This window comes from Anomalospiza imberbis, chromosome 2 (genome assembly GCF_031753505.1).
Source record: "Anomalospiza imberbis isolate Cuckoo-Finch-1a 21T00152 chromosome 2, ASM3175350v1, whole genome shotgun sequence".
Lineage (NCBI taxonomy): Eukaryota > Metazoa > Chordata > Aves > Passeriformes > Viduidae > Anomalospiza > Anomalospiza imberbis.
The window spans coordinates 64564861-64589129 of NC_089682.1; the positions used below are offsets into that span (position 1 = coordinate 64564861).

The 24269-nt window shown below is 34.8% G+C and overlaps 1 protein-coding gene across 4 annotated transcripts in view; it reads right to left on the reverse strand.

The window, feature by feature from the left end:
- Positions 1-24269, reverse strand: part of CNTN5 (contactin 5) — a 601944-nt gene that overhangs the window by 175914 nt on the left and 401761 nt on the right. For all 4 annotated transcript variants that reach the window (XM_068181456.1, XM_068181453.1, XM_068181454.1 and 1 more), the window contains exon 6: positions 1782-1877. In XM_068181456.1, the coding sequence (XP_068037557.1) occupies positions 1782-1877 (96 nt within the window). The remainder of the gene's footprint in view (positions 1-1781; positions 1878-24269) is intronic.

The window sequence follows — 24269 nt, forward strand, 5'->3', positions numbered from 1 at the left end:
TAGGTTGGAAAAGACCTCTAAGATCATTAAGTCCAAGCATTAAACCAGCACTAGTTCCATCAATAAACCATGTCCTTAACAGCCACATCTACACACTTTTCGAATACCTCCAGGAATTGTGACTCCACCACTTACCTGAGCAGCCTGTTCCAGGGCTTGACAACCCTTTGGATGAAGAACTGCATTACTTGCATTATGTAATGGACAAAAGGAAGGGAGGCTAGGTCCTCTTCCTATTGGTAGGAGCTTGTGTTTACATCTGCATATCAGTGCAATTTTTCAGCTTTTGTTGATTACTTCACCACTCTGTAGAACCTTTTCTGGCTTAGCTATAGTGAAAAAATTATGCCAAAAGAGGATAAAAATATTTTTCTGGAAGTAATTTTCCTGTTGGCATACCCTACTGGTACTCAAACAATATAAATTAAAACAACTGAATGCTGTTTCTGAGCACTGTAGTTTGCACAGCAGGGGTTTTGCTGTCCCAATGATGAAAATGAAAGATACTGGTTTTCACCATCAAAGGCAACATCTGTGTAACAGTAGTGTTAAAATCTGACTAAATAAAACTCAGAAGAATAATTTCAGGAAAAGAATTCTAAATATTTTGATGATATATAAAGGTGTATTTTGTGGAATGACAGCTTTTAAAAGGTGCATGACAATTTCACTCTTGATTAATGTCCATCTATCCTTTCAATCTCAGCTTGTTAAGGGAAATGAAATTCAGCAGCACTGCTGAAACCATCACTCACATTTTCTGTCTACATCTTTTCCCTCTCAGTTTACTTATCACTATCTAGCCTTAACATCATGAACTCAATTGCATCATATAGACTGCAGTGTCAAACTCAGAAAGAGATTGTAGAGGTTACCACAAGAGAATCTGCTCAGAAGGGAGAAAAGCAGAGAGATGGTATTGATAACTGTAATACAGTAATAACAATCCTTGCAGTATAAATAAGTACTGAACACATTTCTCTAACAGAAACTCAGAGGAGATTTTATTTTCTGCAGATCTTCCATCTTCAATGTTTCTTTTCTTCAGGCCCAAAATTTGGAGTAGAAAAATTCCCTCAGTTCAGACCTCATTTCCCAGAGAAGAAACAGTTAGACTATACTGCATCTACTGAAAAACAAATTATTGTGTCTAGCATGGTGTCTCCAGGTGTTGTATGGCATGCAAGTATAGGGATGTACCCAGCTGTCTACAGATTTTGGAGGAGTGTCAATTTGAAAAGCAAAAAAGTAACCTCTCTGGAATACCTGTTTTCATGGGGGGATCCACGGGCATTTCATAGAATTTGTGGTAATTCTGACTTTTAACAATAATGCAGTTTTACGAAACTAAGTTATACAGTGAAAGGAAGTAACCAAATCATGTATCTACTACTGAAAAGAAAATGAAATTTGTATTCAACAAAAGTATAATGACATTGGAATTTCAAGCAATTTCTGAAGGCTTCTAAACACTAAAAGCAATGTTCTGTGACCTCAAGGCAGCGTATTCACTGTTGATGGCATGGAGACTATTGTTACATTGAAGTTTTCTACCAGGAATTAAACAATCTTGTAACAGAAACTCTGCTGCAATTCATTGGCATTTGCAATATATGAGCTTAAAATAGTCCTTTGGTACTCCAAAAACTGTTAGAAGAATGGTGGGTATCTCATCTTTGAAGTTCCACAATCAAATACATATTGTATCTAAAAATCCTGAGCATCCAATAATGAGGAAACTGTAAAGGAGGAGCATGAATACAGGCTGCAGCCTACTGTACCTGGAGAATGAAGTGGAGGGGAGCACATCAGAACAACTCCTTGACCTTCACGTACAGATACAGCACTTCTTGTCCGACCGCTAAAATTCCCCAAATCTATCAAAAGAACAGAGCATTTTAGTTACATACCAAAGATTTTAAATTTTGTGGCTACTGTGACTTCCATTTTATTTCCTCTTTTAAAGCTGACTGTTCCTTTTTTCATACCTTGATCTATAATAGGAGGGCCTGAAAAATACATTTATTTCCATTATAAAAAATTACATGTTGCATCAGCATTTTATTCCTTTTTTAGTGCACTTGCATACAGTATCAAAAAAAAAAAAAAAGCAGCAAACTATATATATATATATATATATATATATGCCAATTACAGATATATGTAATAGTGTTTTAATTTCCTTTTACTATATCCTGCTTGATTTTCTCCCTTGGTGGAAGGGATGCATACACAGTGAAAAAGAAGAAATACAACTGGAGGGAACTCCTTGGCTAACATTCAGACTGATGATGTTGCAGACCCTGCTTGGACAACGTAGACAGGACATGGTGATGACAGAAAAGAAAATCAACACATTGGTTCTAAAACTATAGAACATTTCTACTCTATAGCACATTTGCTTTGTCAAATACTTTCCTTCTGATTTCTCTGATGCTATAAGCCCAAACCAATTGTAGGTAAACATATTTTCCCTCAAAAAGTTTTCCTCTATTAGGCTAATAAGAAACATTTCACTATTGGAACAAATTTTTAAATAGGTCAATGCTATGAACAGTTCAATGTAATTATTTAAAACCTCTCAACAAGAAGATCCTATTATTCCATTTACCACACAAAACACTCAACATGGATTCACATTTGGGGTGGATAGCAATGCTCTAGCATTTATATCTGTAGTAAAGAGATATGAGAGTTCAGTTCTGCCATTAGACTGGTGTCTTCACCCATTCCTCAGAGCCAGTGATGTTGTTTAAAACCTCTCTCAGGGATTTTCTAGACTTTTCTATCTGATGTGGATCAAGGTGAAGACAGCAGCAACAAGATATCTTTGGAAAGGATACCAAAGCTTCAGCAAGCATTAAATGAAGATTAGAAATATGAATAGACTGGGCCAGTGGGAGCTTTTCTCACTGACATTGAGTGACTGTAGCCATACTTCCTAATTTCTGCATACAGCCCAGAGTGCTGGGATGAGCCAGACACCACCAAATAGTTTGAACAGGTGGAGCAGAATTATTCCTATCTTAACTGCACTCAGTTGGCATTTCTTTATCAGATGCCGAAATTCCACATCTTGCTCCAGACCTAGTAGAGCATAAAACTGAAGTCCAATGATTTTCAAAAGTAATTTGAGTTTTTTTTTTTTTTTTTCCAAATTTCTAAATTATGTTTTGGGCACAGCCAGAAGTTTAAAATTTATATAAATTTAAATTTGTGCTGTCTTCGGCCAAAATAAGTTAGTGTTTTGATTTCAGCAATAAGTATCATGCTTGATTAGAAAAACTGTATGTAGGATCCAGTGAAATTCTTTTAAAATTAGAGTTACTTTACAAAACTTTGAAAAATGTTGCTGGCCAATAGAAAATTAAAAATTTAATTACTGTATTGCATATTAAAATGAGCATGCCATGGGTTATAATAAATTATGGTGTAATTTCTCTCAAAAGTGTCTCCTAATGCATGTTACCTGACAACATATTCTATAGAAAATTAATTATTATTTTGTGTCCAGAAAATAGGGGGCTGGTACATCCCTGCATGAAAAGTTTTGGATGGGAGAACATCTTGTAATTGAGTTAAGTCCTCAGGTGATTAAATGCTATTTTCCTATTAGTTATAGCAACCTTTGAATATCTTTTCTTCCATTTCCTGCTTTGAATGTGCACTGCGATGGAAAAATATACTTTTTTTTCACCAAATGAAAAACAAAGATTCTTCTGTATTTTAAAATAAAAGTACTATGTATGACTCAAGTTTCTATTTGTTCAAAAATTATTTTCAAACTAAAGGAGGAAAGTATCAAAGAGCTTTGAATTTCAGCTTTTTTTTTTGCTATCTGTTTGTTCTGAATTGGATTTCTTGTTAGCATACAGCAAAAAAAGGATTAGCAGGTACAAAAGAAGGGATTTAGCTGTAAAACAAATAAATGTAGAGAAGCTTAAAAGGAAGGAAAGGTGAAGGATCATGCTTGCAGTTCCCCCTCATTAAAGTAATAAATGCAATAAGGAAAAATCAAATTAATGGAAAATTTAATTACTTTCTTGTAAATCTCAGCCATTACATATCTATCCACACAGGAAAAAAAAAAGCAGCTACTAAAAATTTGTACAAACACCTTTCATTTCACTTTAAAACTCTGAAGAGGTAGATAATAAAAGAAAGGGTAGACAGAACCCAGCTTTAGAGGTGGGAACTGTAACCTCTCACACAATGACACCAGCCTTTGGTTCATTACTCTTTCTGCAGTATAAAACTGTAGCACATGTGACATGTCAGAATGCCCCACACAGAATGAGTCTGTCCTTCATCTTATTACGATGTATATAGTTGATTGATAAGAAAATGCCTTCTTGTGCTCCATAGGTGTTCATCATTTTCCCTGAAAGATTAATTTACTCATATCTCAGTGCTAATGGCAAAGATGATAACATATTCTATGTTTTTTTCAAAGCAGTTCTTGGGGTTCAGCCACAAAACTCCCATGCTTTTTAACATAAGAAACAGCATTGACCACTTTGAATAAATGTAGTTTGTGCCAGCCACCATGTCTACTGTAATTTACTATTAACAATATATATGCAAGCCACACAAGGCACATTTAGATGGAGTGCATATGGCAGTAGCGCCCAAATTTCCATTACTGCTGAGAAATTATTCAATTAAAAAATGTATGTAGTGTCTCTAGTGTACAACCTGTGAGACAGGAGTGGTCTCCACTGTAAAAGGGAAATAGTAGAGAAATTCCAGAGCTACTGATGATGCCAGTCATTAAATCCAATGGGTTTGGTGCAGTGCTTTCTGGATGTCAAATTTACACTGCAAGTGTATATAGATTAGTTCAGTGTAGTATTTGATTTTTGAGAGAAGTTATAAACTTTGGAAAACCATTTATATATCTGATCCAAAGGAGCTGCCAGGTAGTGAAGCTCTCTCCACAGTGGCTATTCCCATTTTTTGGAAATAAGTCAAAGCATGGGTTTTGCTCAGCGCATATACTTATGTATTGATACGCATTGTGGAACAATGACATCACCACAAGACTACCAGTTTTAACAAGACTCAGCAGAAAAGGAAACACTTCCACAGAAAGCAGAAGGAGTAAAGGGAAATAAATGAGAAAAACCTCAAGGCAGTCGAAGCAACCAGAAGACCTTTGCATGTCTAACAACAAAATGAATATTTAAATAAAAGGGGAAATGTTCTGCCATTGACAGAAGGACTTTTACAAAAGTTGGAGCAGTTTTTATCACTTAATGGCCTTCCAAGTCACCTTCACTGCAGTTTGCATTTTAGGTATGTGCAGGAGGGATCATTGATTCACTCTGTTCATGAGTTTGCTGTAGCTAATGAAGGCAACAGGTTTTTGTGACCCAGTCAACAGTTGAGGGGTAACTGCTATGAAATTAGGAACAAATTAGAGATGGAAAACAGATCTTGTTTATATTGTAGGCAATTATTGCTTGGTAACCTAGAATGGAAGCTGTAAAAATCTCTGCACTTCATTATCAGTGACTTAAACCAGTCAATTTAGCTTTAAAGTAGAAATTAGATTGGTGCAGAACAATGTCCTCTGCCAGCTAGGATCTGTAAGTTTAAACTATTTTATATGCAAATTTATTATGGAGTTTAAAATGGACATAATATAATATGTATTAAAATGTTTAAAGACATATCCTGAAGATACCCAGAGACAAGCATAAAGCAGGCAATATTCTTTCCAATAAGGTAAAAATAGCTCTACACAAGGAGAGATTCTTCTGTCAGGCCAAGGACAAATTTATTTATTGCATTGTCACAAAGAGAGGGTAGCCTTCCTCTCCTTGGATTTGAAAGACAGGACAAAGAAATAGACCTTGAGCTGGAATTGTAGCTCTTTAAAAAAGGTAAGATTTACAGGGAAAAGAATTACATTAAAACATGTTTTTCAAAATCCCATTATAACCTAAATCAAAAACATGGTTTGACTATACACTCTAAGCAATGGAAAATATGAATGTTCTGTTTAATAACCCACAAACACAAGCTATAGAATAATGAAAGGTGGGTATTGAAAATATATCATGTGTGATTGTATAGGAAAGTTTTACATTGGATGAATTAAACACAATACTCAGAATATCCAATAGTACAAGAAAATTAATAGATTATTTTATATTGACATACACTTATTTTCTAGGAATACCAGATTAAGTAGATAGAGCTGTAATAGTAGAGTCACTCATTTGACCTAAGAGTAACTTTTAATACTGAAATTATTCACTAGAAAAAGTGTGAAAGAAAGTTCAGGGAAAAAGATTTCTACCATGACAGAAACATCATCTCACCATTGATAATGGGAAAAACATACATCTTGAACTTTCAAAAATCACATTACAATGTGACTTTGGGGTGACAAAATAAGGGCAAGATTCAAACATTTTAGAATGTATCATGCCTATTATCATTGCTGCTACTATTATTTATTACCAGAAAGGTTTTACTCCTTCATGGATCATCAGACTGACCTGATGTGAAAAAGGTAATTTTTTTTTTTTCTCAGAGGAGTTACTATGCAAAAATAGAAATAAGAGAGAGCATAGAGAAACAATGATGACATGACAGCAACCCTCTCTCTGTGTACATCTGCAGAGCCATTAAAGAGTTTTAAGGAAAAGGGTTGATACACAGATTTTTTTCAGGGAGTACCAATGAAAGGTGACAAGGTACTCAGGAGAATGTTTAATGACTCCTCTCTGAAAATGTGAAAAACAGAGAAAGGAGACACAAGATAATGTATTTATATTTAAACTAGCATCTTCAGACTCTTTCTCAGATATTACAAGATATTTTTTTCTCAGAAAAAAATAAAGAAAGGTCTTTGAATAATGGTGCTCCATGTGTACTTGCAAAAACAAAACACTTTTTTATGCACATGTATCAGCATGAAATTTAATGTATACACTATTGATTCATTACCCCTGAACTAAATTTTTACTCTGAAAGGCAGATAAATAGTCAAATAAAGAAACATTTTTCTGTCCTTAATGACATATTTCTATAATTTTTATAAATGATAACAATTTAAAAATACCTTGTTTACTGTTTATTGTTCTTCATTTAGTTGTATGTCATGGCTATGCCTAGCTGTTTTACCTTCCAAGTAGAAACATTTTTTTATACTTTCTACATTTCCTATCACAGTGAAGTCATGAATTCATGTGGCAAATACCTTCTATTATAATACAATATATTAGAGACATAATTAACTATCCTAGTGTCCTGGTTTTGTCTGAAATACAGTGAGTTTTCTTCTTAGTAGCTGGTGCCATGCTGTGGTTTGGATTGATGTGAATAATGTTGACAAAACATTGATGTGCTTGTTGTTGCTGAGCAGTGATTATCTGAAATCAAGGGCTTTTGAGTGCCTCATGCTCTGCCAGTGAGGAGGGCACAAAAAGCTGGGAGGTAGCATGGCCAGGCCAGTGAGCCGATCTGGCCAGAGGGATACTCCATACCACAGAGCATCCTGCTCAGTGTATGAACTGGGGGGAGTTGGTCAGGAGGCACCGATCGCTGCTGGGGGACGGGCTGGGCATCAGTCAGTAGGTGGTGAATAACTGCACTGTGCATCTCTTGTCTCGCTTGGGTTTTGTTCCTTTCTGTTTTCTCCTTTTTAATTACAACTTGTATTACTATTGTTAGCACTATAAGTATTATTTTTGTTGTTATTATTATATTATACTGTATTTCAGTTGTTAATATATATAACTATTCCCTAAATTGATTTATAGAATCGTGTATTAAGTCTAGTGTAATTATTTTTCTTTTTAATTTCCTTCCCATATTGGATGATTTCTATGTATTAGTTATTATTAATTAAAAAACTTAAAATTTTTATGAGACAAAAATAGGCTAGTTCACTATTTACCATGCCATATTTTTTAAAAGAGAATACTTTACATTTCAATTAATATATCCACTACTTGTGATCCTACACAGATTTTATATAAATTATTAATTGATGTGATTCTTTCACTGTTTTGTCTTGTCTAACTACTCTTTTTTTTTTTTTGTAATCTAATCTTGCATGGAGAGATACCCCAGGAAGTTTGAGGGAATTCATAGCATTGAAGAATTTTTCCTTTTGTTACGCCTAGTTTCAATAACATCAATTATTACCATCGATATCATCAATAAAGCTTAATTCTCCCCCAAGCCTTCAGAAAAAAGGTAATTCTTCAGTACAAAAATTTCCCTGAACTTCAGTAGGATTTCTGCATTCATAAATCCTGAAGTGCTGGACTAAAGTGAATTAGAAGAAATATTTACATACAGAATAAAATAACAAGATTATGTTGAAAACTCCAGAGCTACTATATGATTCAGCTTGGCATGTTAAGTTCACAATAATTAGGATGTTCAGGGTTACAGTTGTTGATGGTTATGATTAATTAGTTATAATCATTCTGTGTCTGTCAGGTTTCATCTCTCCTCACATGAATTATTTCAGCACGCTTCTCAGCTGTCTTTCATGTCTACTAAATGCAATTTCCAGGCAAAACACAGAATCAAGTGGAAATATTATTGTTAAACATTTTTCATCCTTTCATTCTGTCATTTAGAAGCAACAACTAATACCAAACAAACAAGGAACCAAACAAACAACAAATGAAATATTTTCAAATGCAGATTCCAACATTTAACCACCAAAGTGGGCCAATAAATAGTGCTGCTTTCAGAGCTTCTCAGCAAACAAATTTTTTCACTTGAGTAATATATGCAATATAATTTTTTTAAACACATTGTTTTACATAATGTTATCTGCGTCTTGAGAAACACACATTTGTATTGCCAACCTTTTACATAGAAGTTCCTGACACTGAATGGCATACTAACCTGTATGCATCCTGTGCACGAGTCTACTCTCCTATTTTTTTTTTTCCTTTCTTCTTATGAGTCTTCCTTCCCTTTTTGTTCATTTCTCTTTTAGTAACTTTTTTCCAATTAAATTAATTACAAACATTCAAGGATATATTGAAAACAATCTTTCATTTTGTTGTGAGTTTCTTCAACTGGATGTGACTTTTCCTTCTTTTAATTAGCAATTAAAGATCATAGTCAGTTAAGATTTTGGAAGATTAAACACAAAATGACTCCTAGTACAGTTTCTTATCATATGAAACTGTGAAATATGAAATGGACAGTGACTAATCTCCATACAGTTAATTGGAAAATTCCTGTATAGGTGTTGTGGTTCACAGGAAGCTGTAACAGAAGTACACAGAAAAAACATTTCCTACCCTCTGGGTGAACAAGTCATTAAAGATAACTTGTTTTGTATTTCATTGAGCTAATTCATAATAGAAATTGCACTAAAACATTTCTTATATGTATTTACTACCTTTAGTTCATTGATTCTACTCCTAAAATAATATAATGGTGGCAAAGGAAGTAAGCTTTCCCAAGTTCAGAAGTGATGGCACTGAGCTCATCTAAATTAAAACCTTTACATCTTCCACAGTATCTGTATTTGAGACTATCTTGCTGGCATGATGCAGACAAAGAATCTGCAAGAAATAAAAGAAATGCCTGACCTCCCAGTGTCCTTATTATGAAGATAATATGCAAGCCGTTTGATAGTGTTTTAGTCACTAGTCTTTTTATTTTCTTCCCGGAATTCTTCATAATTTGTTTCAGAATGTCATTATATGCATGAACTGAGACAAATATTTGAGAACCACTGTTCAGATCTAAGGTTTGGGGAGAGGCATGATTGTTCAGGTTTCAGTAACAGCTTGAGGCTTGTAGACACCATTTCCATGAGACATGACATATCAAATTCTGACTCCACTCTAGACAGGTCATTTTGCTGCACTGACTTTTCGCCAGACTAATGTGTATAAATGCCTCCATACTTCACTTCTGCTTTGTCATAAAGAAAAGAAGAAGGTCATAATCTCCCAGAAATTATTTATTTGATCTTCTCTAAGAGTTGTAGTGCCCAGCATGACCTACAAGTCAATTGTGACAAGATAACTAAGTGCTTGGACACATCCAAGGAGTAAATCTGGAAGACCTTGGTCTCAGCTGAATAGCTTAACTGGAAATAAAGGCCTTGCAAACATAGAGAGCTGCCTAGGTAGCAGCTTGTTGTTACATATGATGCTAGGTAGTGTTTTTGATACAACAGTTTGTACTGGAGCATGTTATTCTGCTTAATATCAGGGTGGTATCAGCCACTGAAAATAACAGTTTAGGATATGAGCATGTAATTTTACAAGTAAGAGTCATCAAATAAATTGTCACCAGTCAGCTGAGCAACTATAAATTACTATCTATGTACTTTGATCTTTTCAATCTGTAATCTGTACCACATTAATTAACTAATAGCCCTGTGAAGGTGGTATGAACATTCCTTTAATGATCTAATGTGTTGCAAATGAATGGCACAATATTTATTTATTTTTCTGATCAGAAAAGATAAACATTCTTAGAAGGTTTCATAATTTCATATAATCTTGGCTAAAGCAGTTTCAAATGCTTTCTAAAAGGCATTTACTTCCCCCATCTCTCTCTTTGCATTCTAATGCTATTTCCCTATGTCTTATTTTCTAATTCTGCACATATTAGTGTCAGAGACCTTGCATAAGATGGAGCTCCTCTCCTCTCCTCTCCTCTCCTCTCCTCTCCTCTCCTCTCCTCTCCTCTCCTCTCCTCTCCTCTCCTCTCCTCTCCTCTCCTCTCCTCTCCTCTCCTCTCCTCTCCTCTCCTCTCCTCTCCTCTCCTCTCCTCTCCTCTCCTCTCCTCTCCTCTCCTCTCCTCTCCTCTCCTCTCCTCTCCTCTCCTCTCCTCTCCTCTCCTCTCCTCTCCTCTCCTCTCCTCTCCTCTCCTCTCCTCTCCTCTCCTCTCCTCTCCTCTCCTCTCCTCTCCTCTCCTCTCCTCTCCTCTCCTCTCCTCTCCTCTCCTCTCCTCTCCTCTCCTCTCCTCTCCTCTTTCCCATAGCATCATGCAGACTGCCATGTAGAGACAAAGTTGCACAAAGATGTAATCACAGTCTTTGCTTTAGGAATGTGTATCAGGCAGCAATCCCTCAGCAGTTCATCTGATCTTTTAACTCCTTTGCCACCTGTCATAATTATATATTATCACCCACTGATCAATAGAAATAAAACTAAAATATGTTTCCTGAACTATGTTGGTTAGGCGTTCCACAATACTGATTGATGTCTTTAAGCAATCTAATAATTGCTTCTCTTTTTAACTGACCTTCCTAGAGCAAAGCAAATTGCTACCAAGTATGTCCCAGCTGTAACTTTTTTTTTTTAATGACTTTTGGTACTGAAACTAAATGCAAGAAAAGCTGTAAGGCTGTTGATTTTGAAATTATGGGCAATTGGGTAGTGTTTCTAATGTAGTGGGGAAGAACAGCAGGACATTATATTGACAGTACAATGTTTGAGAGTATCAAATACTAGACCATGGTGTCTAATCCTGCAGCTACTCCTAACCATAGTAACATACAATCCTTTAAAAAATAAAACAGAACAAAATAAAAAAAAAATCCTGGACAGATATTTCCAGAGAAGCTAACTGACCTTGCAAACGGGACAGGTCTGGGCATCCTACCAAGGAACCATACTTCCTCGTAATTAATAAAAATGAATTACACAGCATTTGTAAGATTTAAAGCTATCATTGACCATGATCACAGTCCTATATTTAGACAAAGCTTTGTCACACGTAAGCATGGTGCAGTACAGCTATTGAGTAGTGTGGATAAAATCAACCACTGAGACATTAAAAAAAAAAAAAAAAGGATAAATTTCAGGCTGGAGAAGATTATTACATTAATTCTCCATGGATTAGGAAAACTTCTGTCACAGTAATCAGACCTGAAGTATTGGCCTAGTAGGAAGGTACCATAAATTAGTTATAACAGATATTCAGAGAGAGTCAGACATTAAAGAGGATATGGAGAAAATTGTTGAAAGGGTCTGGCCATTTTAAATATATGATGTGCTTTTGGTAGAGCAGAGTAAATGCACCATCAGAAAAAGAATCCAAGTTTCTGTCTTGAATAGACAGTATAAAGAAAGCAAAAATCAATTCAGGAAAACAAAAGAGGCAATGTGTTGAAAAAAATATTGTCTGAATTTTATAATGAAGTAGACCAAATAATTAGAGACCGTGAAATGAAGACTGTGAAGGGGAATCTCCAGATTTTAATATTATGAATTTATGTAAAGAATGAATTGGATAGTAATGAATATCAAAAGGAAAATCCGGGAAACAAAATTCAGGGATTAAGTGGTTACAGATCAACAGTTTTTGCAGCAGTGTTGGCAGATGATCATTGACTAGCTTAGAACAAATAGATCTGTATCCTCAGATGTGCTGAAAGGATTGTTTCTGAATGTGATATTAATTTACAAAGGGCCTAATACAGCTAACAAAAAAAAATAGGTGAAATTTTGCATATGTGTGTCTGAAATATTTCAGGGGTAAAATCTCGCTCATACCTGTCAGCTTCTAGATAAGTTAACATTATATGTTATAAAAGTAATTTGTTTTCCCCAGCTCCAGTGAGAATGGTAGTTGTTTTCAGCAAAAAGTGCTGGGATTTTTCTGTCTGAAAATCAGGTTCTTTGAAAACTTCTCTGTCAGATAAATATGATGTGTTTTTCTAATGCCATACTTGTAAAAAGAGGTTGATAAATGTGAAAGGCTTTAGAGAAAAGTTATGAGAATAATTTGCATTACAGAAAACATATTACAGTGATAAATGCCTAAACATAATAAAAATCTGATGGAGTTAAAGGTAAGAAAAAGAAAAACAGTTTTCCATAATTTCTTTTTCTTAAAAGAAAATATCCTAGTTTCTGAATCAGTCTCCTAGTGAGTTCAGCTGATCCTACAAATAAGCTTAATGTGATTCTTGGAATTCCATCCTAGAAATGGTTCCTTTGGACTGAGTTTATATTTTGATTTAAATATGTGCATAATTGTTTCCATAGTGTGGAATATAATTTCTTATATAAATATCCATGCATAAATTTTTTTCATGAAAAGTAATAGCAAACTAAGACATACTCTTAAAAATATAAAAATAATAGACATATTAAGGCTTTTCAGTGATATGTGGGACATCGCAGGAAAATGGTACCAGATTATTGTAGTGTTATTACTTTAATAATGATTGATGAAATCTCTTTTGAAGGAATGACATGTAAAAAAATGGTACCTAAATACCTGGGGAGAATTGCATCCATACTATCAGTGTAATTTAACATCAACTATTTTGTTTAATTCATTGTAACTCACTCTACAAGTTGCACACTCTGAGGTCATGAATGGGATTTTTATCAGTGTAATTGAAAATTATTGACAAGAATAACCTCAGTGATAGTATACATTAATTTTATCCAAGTCAATTACTACTAGATATTAAAGTTTCCAATTAACAATACCAGCATATATTTTAGGGTAAAAATAACTGCAATTAAGTTCACTACTAGTAAAAACATCATGTTGGAGTATTTATACTTACTGATTCAAATAATCACATCATAAATATCTATGGTCTACCAAATTTTATTAAATGTAAGCAAACCTAAAATAAATACTATAGTGACTAAATAATGGTAACTAGTAATAGAGGAGGTTCATATATGATTGTACTCATAGGTAACAAGTTGGTGTTAATGTTGGAAAAGACTTTTTAAAGATTGATTTTTGCATAAATTATTTTGATTGTAATGAAATAAAATCTTAAGTTGTTATCCCTATTATTTGAGCTTTTTTTTTTCTTGGAAGTAGTTATTTCCTTCTAACATTTTACAAAAGAACAGTTGCCTTATAGCTATTGCTGAGCCAGCTATCCTAGTCTTCCTTTCAAGGCAATGCAAAGAGATAGACACTTCAAAGGCCTGATTCATTTGACCTATTTTAGATGTCAACTTGACATGAATGAATTGCATCCCAGTAGTGCAACAGATTAAGTAGGAAATCAAAACAATTAGATCAGTTGCAGCTGCCTATGATGTTGACAGTCTGGCATTAAAGGAGAATGAATAAAGTGTATTTAGAGGCAATTTACTATTTCCTTGATCTTCAGATTGTTTTCTCAACATAATTATTTTGCCTACGGTGCACTGATAAACTAAGTAAAAGATAGTAAAGGATTCCTCTCATATATATATCAGAAAAGTAACAAAAGGCAAATATGTTTTTTTAAACTGTATTTAACCTTTGTAAATAGTCTCTTATCAGTAGTGTTCTAACCAATTTTTTAAAGCCATATAGGAGATTAAGATATAAGCATAGTAGTTTTGAAATAATGTCTAAATAAAGATAAATTCAGCCTTTAACCTCATAATCTTTCTTATTGTGGCACTAATTGTGTGCAAAGATACTGCTCCTGAGGGACAAAGATGATAGCTCTAATCTTAAAACAACTTGTATATACACTTAATGTGTTTCATATTGTTCTCCATTATAAAAAATCTAAATGTTACTTGTTAAAGGATTTTACACTGACATTTAGAAGAACTTTACAATGTGAGGAACCCCATCTTCTGGCTACCTGTTTTGTGATTAATGTACATATAGAGGAAAACTTCCAGCCCAGTTTGCTGAGCCTAATCTACTGCACCTTGCGAAGACACTTGCTGGAGAAAAGAGGACAATAGAATTAGCACCACCTTATTGCTGCAATAAATGTCCATTTTAAGATGACTCAGAGATTTCATCCAGCATGCACAAAATCAGCCAGCATTTTCTACTTATTGCTTTTAGTTCAGTGGAAAAAAAAGGCTTTCAAAATAAGGAAGATATATTGTTATATATCTACTTTATGGCATTGACTTTATAAAGAGTGTAGGAAACTATCTCCTTCTCATAGAAACACTTGTAATGTCAGAGAAGAGATGCCTTTGGGTAGGTATTGATCTTAAGTAGTCAGCAGAAAAGATGTTTGCTTATCATATAAACCTGCTCCTCATCCTCACAAATGCAGCTTGAGTACTTCTGTCTATTAAATCCTTCCTTTTACATGCCAGAAACATTTCCAAATTATTTGAGTGCTTTGTTCTCTTAAGTTAGAATTTAATAGGAACTTATTAGATGCACATGATGGGATGTATGTACAAAGGCTAAAAATGTTTTCTAATTAGAAGTGGAAGAGTCCTTGAATTCTCAGTGGGTCATAAGAGGTCATAAGAGGTATTGCAAAAATGTATTGTTGGTCAATAGAAGCCTAGTGCTTTTATGAAGATTTGAATTAAACACTTGAAGCTGGAGATGCAATGTGGGCCATTACAACTTCTGAGAGACAGCACAAGCCAATGTTCTGAAGTTTGGAAATATCTGTTGTAAAAATAATACACACACACATAACCCTGCCCAAATACCAGACTCAAGAGGCCAAAGTCAAAGGAAAGAGGCAAAAGTTAAAATAATATGATAATGGAAATTATAATAACACAGTGACATCTCATAAATGAAGAGAAATCAGTTCTTCCAAAAAGTTTACCTTGAAAAATATAAATTTTAATACACCATAAATAGGGTTAAGTCCTTCAACAAAACGCACCCATTTATACATTTTTTAAAAATTAGTTTGATATTATTTTTGTTTATCCCCCACTTTATTTGGGTTCTTTGTTTTCTAGTTAATGGAATGGTTGTGTTCCTGGTCACTGGGATTACTGTAAAAATAAATGGAATTCCACTTTTTTTTTCTTTACAGTTTTTATGAAATGTCATTTTGTCTTCTTATATTACTGCAGTGAATTTCTCCAGAAGACTTGTGATTTCCTGAAGCATTTTGTAGACAAAAACAATGACTGGTCAGTCTTGTTAGCTCTTATAGACACTGCCTTTAAGTAGAGATGGCATAGAGGCTCATGGCATAATGCCTGTAGAGAAGACACGTCAAATACTTTGGATATGGAGGCAATAAAAATTCTATTTACCTCCAGCAGATTGCTCAATAGCTTTTTGCTAAAATAGCTCTTGTCTGGCCTTTTTCTTACATAATGTAAAATGTAATTTCCGGAATCATTAAGTAAACTTTCATGAAATGTAATTTAAAAAAAAACCCAAAAAACATTTTAATAGATTTTGTTTAAAGACAAGTGTCTATTGCTTAGCTAGCATCATCCTCGGCATTCACGTTAAAAAGTCTCAGGGCAGGTTCACAGACCGTACCATGTCCTTGTTTTTTATGTTCTTGTGTAAATAAGAGAAGGCAAAATGTGATTTATTCAAGGATATACATACTCATGCATTTGAGAATATATTCCAAGATTGTTTCACATTGAGGGCCTACACTAGTCAATTATATCCATGACAAAAAAATGCATACAATTTTTGCAAGTATTCTGAGAAGATTTCTGGCACCCTTCCAGTGCATCAGTGGTAGGCACACATATTTACTGCGGAATGATGGCTTGTCATTCAGAAAATATAGAGCCAAACAACCTTTCAGAGGCTGTCATTCAGACTGATTCTGAAACTAGGTTCTTTGTCATTTGCTTTGTAACATGGATATTTTTATGTGGCATCTGGTTCCAGAAGCTTTCACAAGACTCTTCCAAAAGTAAGTGTTCTACAGATGAATTCTAGCCTATATATGGACCCAAATTGCTTATCTGGACATGGAAGATCAAGCTTAGTATGTTCTCCGAACTAAGAGAAAATTTTCAGGTGTAGCTCAGAAAAACTAATGTACAATATTTCTCTCAAGAAGGAAGAGCAGGACACCTGCTGTAGGTGGAAATAATAATCTTGTGTTTAGCATACAAATACAAATTTGAAAAGTCATTTCACTATAGTGAACTAAAATAATTACCATTTTCTCTGTACTCTATCTTACAGCAAAGAAATTTGCCTACACTTACATTACAATATGTAATGTTTCCAAAAGGTATGCCTACTCTTACTGGTCACAGCATAAAAACAGTATTAAAAGGGGGAGATTTGCAATTCCTTTGCAATTTTTAATGTAATTTATTTCTGAAAGAACAAGTGCAGTAGACAAATACTCTTTTTTATGCTCTCCTGTATGCTCTTAAATCCCATTAATCCTGGGACATGGATCTGTTGTTTCATAAGGGAAGGATGCAGGACATAGATCTATATTTTATGATTCAGATGATATGTAGAAATGACGGTCAGGTGTTAAACAGGGAAGAACATGCTCTCCCATGTGAGAGACATCAAGGTAGAAGGTTTGTCTGCATCAAGGTAGAAGGGGAAAATCAAGGAGAACGTGGGTGCTTTTTGCTTGAGACTGGATGTCCTTCAACATCTCCACTAGTAAGCAGTATGTTTGCAGCAGATCACAGATGGAGCAACAGAGCTGCTTTCATCTTTTGCCCCCTGTAAGGAATTGTGACCAATGGAGCCAGAGCTTTCATTGCATTTTGACCTTCAAATGCCACAGTGCCACAGGACCAGATGACACAAGTCCCACTGTGTAGATGTCTATTTCTTCTAAGTTTAAAAATCTGTCTTTAATTTCTTTTCAGGGCACATGTACACTCAGTATTTTAAAACTAAAGCTGATATTTCTTGAGGATACTTTATATCTTCTACCCCTTAACTATACATTCAGCCAAATTTTTAAAACCTGAAGAGACAGTTTATCATTTAGATATTCTATCATATCAGAAAGCTCACAGGACTGAGAGAAAAAAAATCTCTTACTGTGGTCACTCTTTATTTGGACTTTCTCCCCTAAACAAACAGTTGCTGAAACTCCTAAACTAACAATAACTCCCCTCCTAACAATACATTCAAAAATCAGAAGCTAGGTGATTAATGTTCTATTTTATGTTATCCCTACAGTGAAAGACTCAAGCCACCCTTAAATGTATTTTCTATATTTAATTCGATACACAGAAGTGTTGTTTTTTCTATTCCAGCTTCTCTGTGTAATCCAAGTTGGTGTCAAAGTGCTTTCTGCCTATCTTGCAGAAAATGAAAATACATGTCTTTGTTTGTCTTCTGAATAAACTGAAAATATTGCACTTCACAGCCCTACCCTGAAGTGTATTTCACGTTTAACAATACAGATGTGATACTTCTTGCAATACCACAGTCAAATTTATTTAGCAGAAGCAGGGACACACAGAATATGGAAGTCAGAAAAATCAAAGGATGAGAGAATAATTCAGAGTGTAGTGGGCTCAAGAGGTCCTTGATCACATTCCCTGTTTAAGTAAGGTCACCCAAAATGTTAGACTAGGTTGCTGGGAACTTCATCTAGCCAGGTCTTGAAAATCTCCAAGGAGAGATACTGAACAACATTTGTAGGGAACCTGTGCTACTGCCTAGCTGTCCTCATAGACAAAATGTTTCTTATGATTTTCACTCCAGTTTTTGCCTGTTTTCTCTTTTCTTCCTGGTAATCACCACTTTGAAAATCTTGTGAACCTCCCGGTAGGCACTGGAGAGATACCGCTAGGTCCCATCTCTGCTCCAGGATGAACAAACCCAGCTCCCCCACATTCTTGACATGTGGCAAGTGCTTCAGCCCCCACCACTTGATGGATTCGCCTGAATTCTTCTGAACTTCCTAATGTCTTTACTGGTGGGCCTGAAACTGGACAAAATATCAATTTGTCCTTTCATGGAATAAATGTATCTCATCAGCAGACACTGTTATCTGCTAAGTGTCCAAGAGCATAATTTTCATCTTTTAAACACTGCCATATTACTATATAGATATAAATAATTATATTTAAAGAGCCTTTAAAATATTTTGAAATTATTATTAAATAATGAAAAAGAAGTAATTCCTTGCCTCAATGTTAAAAAAAACCCAAAATTACTGCAATTTATGTACTGTGACACAGTCAGTCAGAATCTCTTAATGTTAAAAACATGAGCCTCTCTAACTTGGGTAAATGGACATCCTATGCTGTTGACAAATACAAGGATCTCAGGGGACAGTTGTGACATTCAACATACCCTGGCAAAAAATTTCACTTCTATCAGACAAATTATGTAATCTAATCACTCTGTGGTCCCTGTTATAGGCAGGAAGACATTATCTTTGTAAGCTTAAATTTTTCTCTCATTTACATTAGCAAGAATTTTATTGATATTATCTCCCCAAAAATCAAGCTTTGAGTCACACACTTATTTTATTACGTTTCTGTTGAAATAATTTCTGAGCATTCAACTCTTTCCATTGAAACAGCATCGAGACCAGTGCTTAACATTTGTGGGTATGTAAAACTGCCAGCATTAGCACTGCAGAGGAAAACAGTTTAGGAGCTGCTGCTCTTCCCAGTATGTAACTGCAGAACACAGCGATGCTGGGTTTTGTCCACCCTTGAAACTGGAAATGCACAAGAGCTTTGTGCAGAGACATGGTTTCATGGCTTCAGCTTCCCTCTGCACGTGCCACCACCTTCCCTACCACTGTATGTCTGTATACAACTACCAGCAGTTCAAGCCAGTTCTATGTCATATTGTTTCATGCTCACATCTAATGCAACAACAAGATATCTTGCATTATTTTTTTTCTATTTGGAGGACAGTAGGTGTGGATGGCCAAATTTGAGTCACAGGTATCCAGCCTACAGCAAGTTAACTTTCATTAAATCTTGGAACTGTAGTCTCACTTTTGCTAAGAAACTTTTCCTTTCTCCTCCATATAACTGTCATATAATAATTCAGGTTGGAAGGGACCCCTGGAGATCATGTACAATTTTCTGCTAAAGCAGGACCAGCCTTGATCAAGTTACCCTATCTGATCAAGTTTAGAATCTCTCCAAGGAAACTCTCTGCCAGAAGAGTAAAGATAGCAAACTGCTTCTTGGTGCTGGAGAATTTAGGACTAAAATATAGGGAAAATAAAAATGAATTGCTAATATTTTTGATAACATTAGTGTCCACTTACTTTATATCTAAATGTCAGAATCTCTTTTATATGGTTAGACATGGCAAGGTTGGTACTAGGATTGTCACAGAAAATAAATCAGGTACCTTATATACAGTTGACTGGAGAAGAGAAAATGTGAGAAAGCAAATTTCAGAGATCCTGTGAGTTAAAAGATGGTATGTCAAAGTCAAGCAACTAATCAGACTACATACCCTAAGGTATATCAATAAATCAAGCTGTCATAAGTACTCCTAATGAAGGATTATTTGTGAAAGTTTTACCTTTACTGTCTTTAGCCAGCATTCAGCAAATGGATAACTGCCATATTGTTCCAAACAGATAATGTAAGAGTCAAAAATATACAAGAAATTTTTAAACATCTTCAGGTATATTAAGAAGTAATAAATAAGGAATTACCATCCCAATCATCTACTATAACTCCAGTGTAACGTGAACCACAGAAATTCTCAAAATGAATGTTTTGAAATAGATACCTCTTAAAAAATAAAAAATATTAAATAAAAAGAAGAAGAATTTGCTCTCATTCTCTAGATAAGTTCCTCCAATGGTTGTTTTTTCTCTCTGTGAGGTTGATGTTTATACCCAGTAAAAGCCAATACTTTTAAGTTTCAAATGCTGGAAATTTTTTTGCTCCTTCTCCTGCTAAATTTCAGTCTTATTGCCGATATATTAATGTGCCAGTATCTTTCCAATGTAGAGCTAAAAAAATTTTCATTTTTTTAGAACAAAGTCTGTTTTTCTTCTCCTCCAAATCTTCCCCCATCCGTCAAGATGCTTTTTAAGTTGCACACCCCAGCGTATGTGCTCCAGGATGGAAAGGAAGATCAGGAATTTTCATACTGTCAGTATGGAAGAATAACCTTAATTTTTGATTAAGAGTTCCAATAAAACGGAAGCTGGAATAATTCAAAATAATAATTCTGTTATTTAGAACAGAATTGCCATGAGAACAGAAGTGCCATAGAGACACAGACTGCCATCAAGGGCTGATCCATATGGTAATGTGACTCATGAAAGAGCAACAAAGAACAGCACCCTAGGAAATAATGTACCACATCCTAAAGCTTATATGTGTCAATAATACAAGACCCTTTTATTTCTTTCAGATAAAAATGCTCAAAAATGCTGGCCCGTCTAAGTCTCAGATGGGAAATACTACAGATAGATGCAGAAGAGAAAATAAACTTCTGATGAAAACCTACAACTATTTTTTTCTCTTGAACTTTTGGTTTTTTTAAATCCAAAACTGCTTTCTGTGAGTGATTGAACTTCATGGGAAGATCTGTGTCCTTTGGAATTCATGCAGGTGGCAAAAGCCATATGTCAATCTAGTTCCTTAGCAATTTCTGTAGTTTTCCATCAGACTTAACGCAGTTGTGATGACAGGCATATAGTATGTAGATTGCTGTGTAGGAAGAACAGGTGGATCTTTCTTGATATTCCTCTCACAGGACTAGAAAAGAGACCTTACAATCGTTAATTCTTGGGATATTTTTTATATTGTTTTAATGAAAATCTTCATAAGAATCAGAGCTTTTTAACCTACCTAACTGAACCTGTCAGGAGACAGTCTACTAAATACAACATTTTACGTCTCTTCAGTCTATATTCTGAAAGAATCAATGATTCATCTTCTGATGGCAAAGAGATTCCTGGTCAAATTAGTTCAGGAGGAGCCAGTCCCTTGAAAATTCAGAGTAACCTCAAGATGCTATCTCAATCATCTCTAGAGAAAGAAAAAATAATTTAAGATTTAATTTAACAGAGGGAAATTTGGAGGCTAACAGCAGGCAATGACCATTACAATATTTTGCAAATTCTCTGGTTTACATCTCCTTCCCATTACATGTTCCTTTATCAGAACATCTCGATGTACTTTGCAGCCTTGGAATCCCCCACTATTACCTGGGACAGCTGCTACCTTATAAAACCTTGTACAAATATGGCCCAATAAACACAGAGAGAGAGAAATTAGCATTAAAAATATGTAAAATAAATCAGTTCTATATAAAGTGAGATTAAGTATAGAAGTCTGGGTATAATGACTGTCTCAGAAATTTAAAATTTATATGTATATGTGCATGCACATGTGTATATATATATATATATATATATATATATATATAGGTATACACACATTTGTATATCCTTATTTATCAGCTAGATAAATATAAAGCATATATCGCATGTTGAATACACATATGTGCTTACACATTGTTTCTGTGACATTTCACTAGTTGATTAGCAACAATTTCAACAGGGTTAATTAGGTATTATTAGTTCACACTAATGTTAGCTCACACTTTAAAATCCAGACCTATGTGCTTACTGTGAGATGTAGAAAAAACAGCAAACTGCCAATTTTAGGTGAGCTGATAAATTATAACAGAGGTGAAAAAGTGATGTTATGTCATTGTAGATAGACTGAAAAATGTGAGTTCAGATATTGCATGGAAGAGAATGAAAAAATGAAAATATGTGTGCTATGGTTACTACAAAGAGGTGGGTTAATATCTACTTGCTTCTTTTAGGAAAGAATTTGTGAGATATGGAGCTCAAGATCAGGAGAAAAAAATCCTCTGGTATAAACCTGAGAAACATTATGTCGTGCAAATTCATGCAAATGGAATGTGGGTTCACAGTCCTTATGAGTAGCAGAGATTTCTTTCTCATGATAGCTATGATAACAACGCATAGCAGCTCAGGATGAAAGGAAAATTACTGCAAAGTACATTAAGAGACTGCCTAGTGTTACTTTAATGCTCCCAATGCTTCTACATTTATTTATACTTGGGGGAAAGCACAATTTGAACTGACATTGCTTGAAAGAATAAAGAGCTGAGAAAGTATAAAAGCATAGTGCTTTTGTTGTTATTGGGGTTACTTAAAACATTTTTGCCTTAAGCTTCCTTTAATATTTTTGGATGCTTCTGCATATGAGCAGAGAGGGGGATAGAAGAGGTGTGAAAAAATCATAACGTGGTGAAGAAATTATGCAACTTTTCCTCTCTAGTCATATTTGTAATAGTATGTGGAAGAAGAGGGACTACTTCTTTAAGAATATCTGGTTAAGATCCTTTCTCAATGCAAAAAGACAAAATGAGAAGAGGAGTAAATCTTAAACAAAACATACAGAGCAATCATAAGAACAAAACTTGGTTGACCACACTAATTGATGAAGGCAAGTGAGATTTTGTGAGCATTTATTCCAGCAAGGTTATCTGTCAGCAGACCTTGTCAACTAGGAAGGAAACTAAAAGAAAAGAGGGAAACCAGAAAAAAAAAAAAAAAAAAAAACAAACATCTAAGGTGACACACACCTGAACAAATAAATGTGAAGAAAATGAGAGGAAACAAACCTCAGCAGTTACACTAATTGATGGACTATCAATAAAATACAGGTACTATTTCCAGGGAGATCAACCTGGACTTGCAACACCTAAAACTGTAAGACTGTAAACCAGGGGAACCTAGACAAGCACCACTGACTCTGGACATGTTCCAGTGACTCACAATCCTCACAGTAAAGAATTTCTTCCTAATAGCTAATCTAAATTTACCCTCTTCCTGTTTTCTCTTGTCCTACCACTATGGACCCCAGTAAAAAAGTCCATTGTATCTTTTGCATAAGCCCCCTTGATATATGGAGTGTTCTAGTCTATTCTATTAGTTTAATTCTATTCTCCTGTGTTGGGTGAGACTTAATTTTGACAGTTCCTGCCTGGAGATTCTGTGACTCAAAAGATGCGAGAAAAAATTTCCAGTGTAAAACCAAGGCAAAAAAGAGTTTTTGGATACATCATTTCTTTTTACATGCCAACTGTCATCAGATCAGCTGTCTCATTTTCCATGTTTATATGTTATCTCAAACAATTTATTCTCAGTTTGTTGTGTTTGGCCTTTTCTTACAGAAAATACAGTAATGGAAAATAATATTCTCCCTATTGACCGAAATCTAGAATGTGATAGAATTTGGGAACACTTACAGAAGTGGTAATCAGTTTTCTGCTTATACTCTAGTCATTTACTCACAGCTCTCATCCGTAACAACCACTGAGAAACTAGATGACAGCTAAGCTGTTCTGTGTAGTACTTAACTCTATTTTAACAATGTCTCTTCAGAAAATGGAAAAATCACCTAGCAAAGAAGTTCAGAGTGAATATCCTGGAAGTGCCAAATCAGACCTAACACACTGGTTCAAACTGGATTTTTTTTTTGTTGTTGTTGTTGTCTTACTTTTCTCCTGGCAACTCTAGTTTCTTCACGTTATTGTAGAATGTTTGCACTATTTCTCTTTCAATAAAATATATTGCAGTGCAATCTGCTTATGGAGTCTGAGATTACCACAGTTCTTTCACGCCTTCAACCCTTTTT